Genomic DNA, 8,439 nt, shown 5'->3' with positions numbered 1-8,439 from the left:
CGCTCAAAGGAACTACTCTAAGAGAAAACTTCCTGGAGAAATCACGTAAGGAATCCTGTCTTCGGTTGCAATTTTGAGAGACACCCCGGGAGGATTTCGTTCCTCCTCGTTCCTCGTTCCTTCTTCTGGGAAGAACTATGTCAAAAACCTCTGTGGAGTCTCGTCTAGACGTTCTACGTGGAACCTCGTGAAAAATTTCAGAAGAAACCTGGAACGAGGTAAAATATGTAAGAAATTCTGAAAGACATTCCAGGGAAATAAAAAAAAATCCGGGTAAAATTGAAAAAAAAAAACAACTCGAAAGTAGTCCAGGTGATATACTGTAAGGATCCTCAGGAGAAAGTTATACAGAAATGCTTAGAGAAGCTCCGAAAAAATGCCACCTGTATATCAATGTACTGCTTTAGAGTGTCTAAAAAGCACATACACTTCCGATCAAAAGTTTGGGGTCTCTCCCTCAAAAACATGTCATTTTTTTAGGTCCATGTCTAAGCCAATGTGTATTCGATTTCAAAGCCCTAGGCCTCATTCAAAAGATAATAAGTCAAAGTTACTTTGAACTTGATTCAGGTGAAACTTTTACAAAAATATTTGTATGTAAACTTAACCCAATGTTGCCAAATTTTCTTGAAAATGAATATAAATCTACGACAGTGTCGTTGGTGACTGGGTCGACCAAACTTTATGATGAGACGGGTAGAATCACCAATTTCCCATTAGCTTTCAACTGCAATTTACCGAACTTAGCTAAAATATCTGGAAAAAATATTAAGTTAATAACTCTTGATTTCATCGGCCAAAAGTTTTTTTTTGTTTTTTTTTTATCTGTATTAACGAATTTTTAGCCCTAGGCTAGTTCATCTCGGGACCCACGCTTTACTTCCCTTCCGAAGAAAGAACTCACATTTTGTGAGTTTGTCGGGAGTGGGATTCGATCCCAGGTCCTCGGCGTGATAGTCACGTGTCTTAACCATCACACCAGATCCGCTCCCAGGCCAAAAGTTTGGGGTCACTTCTGTAAACATTAAATATGACATGCGTTTGTGGGGGTGACCCCAAACTTTTGATCGGGAGTGTATAAGAAGTGTTGCAAACATTTGAAGCATTGTCCATTTATTATAAAAGTAATATGTCAGATTCCCGACAAGTTATATTAAATCTTTCTAGACAGAAATATTGCATATAAACAATAGTTACATAAAAGGCGCTGAAACAAGTTCAATCAACCATCGGAATTTATTTCGTTTAGTTAATATCTTATTCCATAAGTCAAAACAACCTACAACAGCACACGTCTTCCAAACAACATGGCGTGTCTCTTGCCCCTCTCACCATTTCCATTGCTAGTTGGTGCTGGCGGCAAATAATCATCCCCTTCAAAGACATCGTTTCTTCCCTCTGGCGATGGTAGTAGCAATGCAGGAGCTTCCGTCGTCGCTGGCAGCAGCGGGGCACCATACTCCAGCGGAACCTGTGGCTTTTCGTAATGATATGGTCCCTGGTAGTCTGCATGGCTGCTGTCCAACTGTCCACCACCGGCTTTGATCACCTCAGCATCGGCAGCGACGTCAATTTCTACGTCCAGCGACGACGAAGCCGGTACCGGACCGTGTTCCGGCAGGACAGTGTTAGCTTCCGGGTTGGGTTGCAAATTGGTGGTCAGCACCAGACACGTTTGAATTTCCTTCGCCGCCGCCGCCGTCGTCACTACCGGTTGATGATGATTTCTTATGGGGGCTGTGGCTGCTGCTTTTGGGACGATCTCGCTGACATCGGCGTTGGCTGTTTGAAGATGCTATTTTAGGCGATATATGCTCTCGGGTTAGCGATTCGACGAACTTACCGTAACAGACGAGCAAACAAAACGAAATTAAATAGGCCAATGGATGCATTTTAACTGAGAGCGATTTCTCGCTGGATGATTTGGTGGTTTTGCGTTGAAAGACTATAATGGGAACTGATTGCGATACTCTTGAAAGCTATCTATTTATATATATGGTGTCTGAACGGATCGACGGAAACAAACATCAGGCGTTAGGCTGATCTATATTCGCGACTAAAACATTGAAGTATTTGCCAACTTTGCTAGTTTGTTCAGCACCAATATAAAATAGCTACAGCATTAGATGAGGTTGAAGGTAACACGAGATGCAAATATTAGAATATGCTTATGAAGATTCAATCCATGGCAATAGGTAGTAAGGATGATTCTGGTCGGACACCTGGTGACAGATAATAGGACGCAAGCAGTGAAGTACTAGAATGAAAGTAGTGAGCTGGATTTTTGTATGGTGAGATGATCAATTCTCCATTTCTGCAATGAAATGGTGCAAACTGCGTGGGTATCATGATTTCTTGCCTTATTTGATGCTGTTTGAGCAAAACTTTGGGTAACTGTGTTGTCGTAGTTGCAAGAAATACATAATACAATATGTTGTATTACTATTTATTTCTTGCAAACTACAACAACACAGTTACCCAAAGTTTTGCTCAAACAGCATCAAATACGGCAAGAAATCATGATACCCAGGCTGTTTGCACCATTTCATTACAGAAATGGAGAATTGATCATCTCACCATACAAAAATCCAGCTCACTACTTTCATTCTAGTACTTCACTGCTTGCGTCCTATTACTACACACTGCAGCTTAATTTAAACTATTTATCTTCTATGATTTATTTCAAGAAACGAGAATTTCAAAATGTTGTTCCATTTCACCTTGATTGAAGTGGGGTACCTCTTTACACTTCTCGACAAAATTAACCCACCATCAGTCGCTTGCGTGTACTGAGTACACGCGTTTCAGAAAAATGCAAACAAAAAAAAATAATCGAAATTCGCACCAAAGTCAACCAGGTGTTGGTCCTATTCCAAGATCCACTCTTCTTCTTGTTAGTAAGGCAGAAAAAAACGAAAAAATGCACGGAAAGTACTTGAAAAATACATAATTCTAAAATCACATTTTAAATGTGTACTCAATACACCGGCGCGACCGCTGGTGTAACTTGTTTTTTAACCAGACCGATACATGAAAATAGAGCTATCGCATGCCTAGTTTTGGCATCATGGTCAAAATGTCGTCGAAACAGGTTGCTCCAGAGCACATTCTGCAGGGAGATCACTGGTCACTTTCATGGTTACTAAGATGGTGGATTTGGAAAATCATGAAGATAGAGCCGTCGCATGCCTGGTTCTGGCGTCATTGTCAAAATGTCTTCGAAACAGGTTCCTCCAGAGCACATTCCTGTGGCCACTAGTTGGCCAAGAAAGGGCACCGGTACTTTCTACGGTTACTAAGATGATGTACATAAAAATCATGAAGATAGAGACACTTTCTTGTAAAATTTCATCAACTTTGATCAATTGGTTTGGAAGCTGCTGGTGTTGATAGGTATGAGTGTTAGTGAAAATTTTTCGTATTTTTCATGTGTGGTGTTTGCCTATTCATAACTTTTGAATTTTTCTGCTAATTTTCATGAAATTTTCACAGAAGGTAGTTGATTAGGGGAAATGTGGGCATAACGCCCCCCGGAGGCAAAACGCCTTCACGCGAATTTATCATATTGTGGAGGTAAAACCCGTACAAAGGGGTGAGGGGGGGAGTTCGAAAATTCCCAAATTTTGCGTTACGTACTTACGGATGCCCCCTTATTGTTTTATTCTAGAGTTTTCCAAGAAACTACGAAATCTACCTTCTGAAGAATATCTTTTGGATTATGCCAGAAATCAAGCGTTTCGTCAAAACCACCGACAGTCACAGAAAATGTCGTTGAACAATTTAAACTTCCCAACAACTGACTGACTAACTGACAAATACTGATTCAACCAGCAATCATTATGGAAAATTCCACTCAACATTCAAAAGAGTAGCTGACAACATTAAAGCTATTCCAATGAGTGTTATACATTGATAATGATGTTTGGTTCTTTCTTTGTCTTTATTGCTTACCATTACCATTGTTTGAACTGCATTTTTACTTCCTTTTTGAATGCAGTAGCATAATATCTCTTTAAATATTTATAAATTCTTTACGCATGGTTAACAGATCTAGATTGCCTGAGAACTAGCAGCCTTCAGCTTTGTATGCCTCGAACAAAATTATTGTTTTACCTTTCCCTTCAAATAACGGACGACAGTTGTAGATAAGTTCTTTGCCACAAACTTCTGTAGACGGTAGGAAACTCACGCGACAATATGCACCTGATGTTCATTCAAGTATTGATGCACAACCGGCTTAAGGCCCTTGACGTTTGTCAGTCTGTCTTTGGCCTGTGAAAGGAAATGTCTGCCGGAATTCGGTCCACATTAGGTCGAGCTCGCAAGTGGTGGTCTACGTTGATAGCTGAAGTGCAGTACTTTTGGTCTGATGACGGAACAGGTAGTAACTGTTTCTGGTGGCATGATGTCTTGTTGCTTCTCGTAGGTAGGTGGTGATTAGTGTTTGAATTGACTATGTTGATTCCTATTAAAAGACTAATGGAAAAAATAAAAGAAAAATGCCTGTGGACCAGTTCCATATCATTGATAGTATTATTCATTACTCTACCAAACAGGAATGCGAAGTGACTTCACATCGAAATGGAGCGCGGAGTGCCTCGTTCGTTATTTTACAAATTGCTTGTTCTTTTGTCAAATCACCATCATTCTATTGCAAATGATCGACACATTGGAAAATCAAAGCGACAATGTGTATGCAGTGGTTATCGGGATCACGAAATCCTCAGCGTTCCTCGTCTCAACCCTGAAACTGTTACTGATAAGATTCTACCGGAATCCAATCGAGGATCTTAGGCATTACATCACCAATGGCAACGTTACCTCTGGAGACAAAGGCCACGATAAGCTAGAACTAAGGAAGTTCAACGAAAAGTCTCGAATCCTTATCTTTTGTATCTTCGGCCTCACCGTCATCGATACCGTTTTCCTTTCCATACCGAACTCTACAACGGATGTGGCTTTAAGAGTGCCAACCAACCCAGAATCTAAGCCCCATATCAGTTTAGCATTTCGATTCTTTTTCATAAGTCTTTTGCCGTTGGGCTTCGTGCCGAAATTTTTCTGCTGTATGGCAACCATTGGAACTCTGCTGATGGGAATGCGAACCAATTTTACAATGCTGGCCCATCGCTACCGCTCGATCCTGAAGCAACCGTTCGTGATCGATGGGACTGACTGGAGGAGGATGGATCGCGAATTGAAAGAAACACTAGCTCATCATGTGCAGTTTTGGCGGTAATATTGAAAATGTGCCTTTTTCAAGTATTCTCTATAATGCATCTTTTCCAGACATCTAAAAATACTGAAAAATTTGGTCGGGAGAAGCTTCTTTCTGGTCCATATCTTTTCAGTCCTCAGCATAGGTGCGCTGTGCTATGTCTGTCAAGGCGTTGGAGTAGACTTTTTGTCCTTGGTCATCATTGCAACAATGGCAATGTTTATGCTGGAATACTATTTGTTTTGTTACTTCGTAGATTCGCTCCAAGATGTCGTAAGTCTGGACATTTTTGTTTCTTTTTGCATTTTCATAATGTTTTCTTCCACAGGCGGACTGTCTCGGCGATCAGATTTTTGAGGTTTGTGCCCTTATGCCCTACAGCAAAACGAATCATTCGCAGTACCAAGGATTCAAGACCGCTTTGATAATAGCATGGATTAATACCCGCCATGGACTGTCCATGAACTGCGTAGGGCTATTTGACATTTCGACATTCGCCTTTCTCCACTTATTGAACATTGCCTACACAGTGCTAACATTTTTGATACAAATGAGTAAGCTTCAAACCAGTGATTGAACAACACTTTAAAGGCATTCGAACAACTATTGAGATATTTTGTGTTCATGTTTCTATGTAAACGTTGACTTTAATCACGATCGCTCTTAGACAAATCGTTTTTGATAACAGCTTGAATTGGTGTTTAAGTATGAAAAAAAAACTATAATTAGCACATTACCGTATATATGCACACACAAGTGCACACATCATTTAGGTGTTGAATTAAAGCAAAATAAAATTTGTGAACGTAAAGTTCACTTCAAAAACGATTAATTTTTCGCTGAAAAAATTGAGAAACTTCCACCATTTGCAAAACTAGCAAGACAATTGTTGTTTTCTTTTAATTAGGAAAAATTTATTGCCATGCGCGATTTAAGCTAGTTTTTCGGCGCTGTAGTCTTGGAGAATCAAAACGGCTGTTTTAGATTTATCCCGAAGTTTAAAATCTGCTTCGAGTTTTCTTCGAATCTAAAAGAGACGTTTTGATTTTCCAAGCCAGCTGCGCCCACCAATTATTGTACACCATAAAAACTCGCCAATTATTGCACACACCATAAGAAAAGCATGGAGTGTACAACAATTGGCGATTTACCCTATAGCTAAAATGTTTTCTTTTGAACAGTTCTTTTGCATATGTGGAAAATTTCTGTGTATTTGGTAACATGTCATTGAATTCAACCAATTTGTGAATGGTCTTGCCTCTCAGCATGTTAACGGTTAGTTCACAACAAACCCTAAGGGGGCATCAGGGACAGGAGCCCAAGGGACTTGACGATACACCCAATCCCCACCACCTAAACCCCAACCCCCTCTGCGCGTCAGGTGGAAGCCTGGGATTCTTTCCTAAGCGAACCATATCCAAACACCCAGTGTAGAATCAACACTTTTGGCATAGGGCGGTGACCGTGACCAGGCATCGAGGCATACGGATTGCTCAAGCGAAGTAAGCCTAAGCGAGGCGAGAACCCAGCAGTGGGCTCTGCTGGGCCTCTTCAGAAATTCCACACATCCGGAAGCAACTCTGTTCAAGCTATACGGCATCGCTTCCAAAGTGTCACAGCCCAGCTAGAAGTGCCTCGGGCACATCCGGAACGATGCCAGTAAGTTCCTAATTACGATAAACTGGTCTTGCTTTGTTGTTGGTAACTGAGACGATACACGCTTAAGTAACTACGCGCAAGAGCTGGAAGAAACTGCATTCTATCCTTTTAGTGCTCCAGAAGAAACTGCGGTCTGAAACGATTCACACACGCACCAAGTGCACTATGTTCAAGACGCTGATAAGACCGGTGATCCTCTATGGACACGAGACATGGACCGTGCTCGAGGAGAACCTGCAAGCCTCGGAGTCTTCGAGCGACGCGTGTTAAGGACGATCTTCGGCGGTGTGTGGTGGAGCAGGATAAGCCACGAGCTCGCACAACAGTGTATGTGTTAGATTGTAACCGTTCGTCGAATTCGCTTGAGATTCTTAAAACGCGATGGCTTTTGCGCCACTCTTGTGAACAAGAGACCACCGGTTCATTTTAAAGTTTGCCCGACTGTTTGGACTTCGAATAGCCACTATCTTGTACAAAAACCCAAAACGTACTGAATCTGATACACAAAAATGGACGAACTGAATCAATAACCAAAAAGTTCGTCAAAGGTGTAGTGTGTGTGTGTGTGTGTGTGTGTGTGTGTGTGTGTGTGTGTGTGTGTGTGTGTGTGTGTGTGTGTGTGTGTGTGTGTGTGTGTGTGTGTGTGTGTGTGTGTGTGTGTGTGTGTGTGTGTGTGTGTGTGTGTGTGTGTGTGTGTGTGTGTGTGTGTGTGTGTGTGTGTGTGTGTGTGTGTGTGTGTGTGTGTGTGTGTGTGTGTGTGTGTGTGTGTGTGTGTGTGACGAAATTCGATTCAATTTTAATAATTACCTTTTTTAACAACAATTAAATGCACAGGGAACAGAGCGTCTGCCCCTGGCGACAAAAACCAAAATTTAAGTCACTACAGAACGAAAAACAAAGATAATTAATCTTAAATTCACTTCAAACGGCACTACTTAACAAGAGTATTGTGTTGTTCTTTGCTGTGCATGCATCGCTCCTGTAGGGGTGAGTATGGCAGCATAATCCATCGCGTTCGCTATTGTCTCCAGTGAAAATCAAAACAATAGATGCGCGGGTGTTAAGTGTTCAGTATCCTGTTGTTCTTTGCTGAGTATTGTGTTGTTCTTTACAGAGAAGAACATTAATCATGGCAATTAGATGATCGGCATTGAACCACAAAAACCCCTCAACAATTTGTGAGATCTTTTCAATATTATTTATTTATAAATAATTCTACTTCAGTATATTTACTTTATAACTGCATATAAGTTGAAAATTCGCTATTTTCAACATCCTTTCATCTATTGGAAGTTGCTTCAGTTCTGGGCTCTTTCTAAGTTGATGAAGGGATTTATAAATGCTTGCAAGGACTTGGCCAGGTGTGTGGAGCTGAGTGAATCTATGGCATTGTAGATAGTAGCGACATCAGCAATGTCAATGGAAATATTCAACTTTGCAACTCCATCCAAGATTTGTGCAAGTATTCATGCTATGCTATGCTATGCTATGCTTCAAACGGCACTACTTAACAAATTTACATTACTGCAAAACACTACACTCCTTAGCAAAACTTAAAACTG

At 41.0% G+C, this 8,439-nt stretch overlaps 2 protein-coding genes across 2 annotated transcripts; one reads left to right on the top strand and one right to left on the bottom strand.

Moving 5' to 3' along the window:
- Positions 1 to 1,113: 1,113 nt before the first annotated feature.
- On the bottom strand, positions 1,114 to 1,952 carry LOC134291833 (uncharacterized). The gene is made up of 2 exons (XM_062860086.1): positions 1,844 to 1,952; positions 1,114 to 1,782 (listed from the first exon to the last, which is right to left on the bottom strand). The coding sequence occupies exons 1-2, from the start codon at positions 1,890 to 1,892 to the stop codon at positions 1,280 to 1,282; spliced, it is 552 nt and encodes a 183-aa protein (XP_062716070.1). The 5' UTR covers positions 1,893 to 1,952; the 3' UTR covers positions 1,114 to 1,279.
- Positions 1,953 to 4,295: 2,343 nt separating this feature from the next.
- Positions 4,296 to 5,998, top strand: LOC134291832 (uncharacterized). Its single transcript, XM_062860085.1, has 4 exons — positions 4,296 to 4,426; positions 4,557 to 5,235; positions 5,290 to 5,491; positions 5,547 to 5,998. Exons 2-4 carry the CDS (start codon positions 4,559 to 4,561, stop codon positions 5,793 to 5,795), a joined length of 1,128 nt encoding a protein of 375 aa, XP_062716069.1. The 5' UTR covers positions 4,296 to 4,426; positions 4,557 to 4,558; the 3' UTR covers positions 5,796 to 5,998.
- Positions 5,999 to 8,439: the final 2,441 nt, after the last annotated feature.

The sequence above is a fragment of the Aedes albopictus genome, chromosome 3, assembly GCF_035046485.1.
Source record: "Aedes albopictus strain Foshan chromosome 3, AalbF5, whole genome shotgun sequence".
In the NCBI taxonomy this organism is placed as follows: Eukaryota; Metazoa; Arthropoda; class Insecta; order Diptera; family Culicidae; genus Aedes; species Aedes albopictus.
The sequence above is the reverse complement of the archived record's forward strand: the minus strand, read 5'-3'. Positions and strand labels throughout refer to the sequence as shown.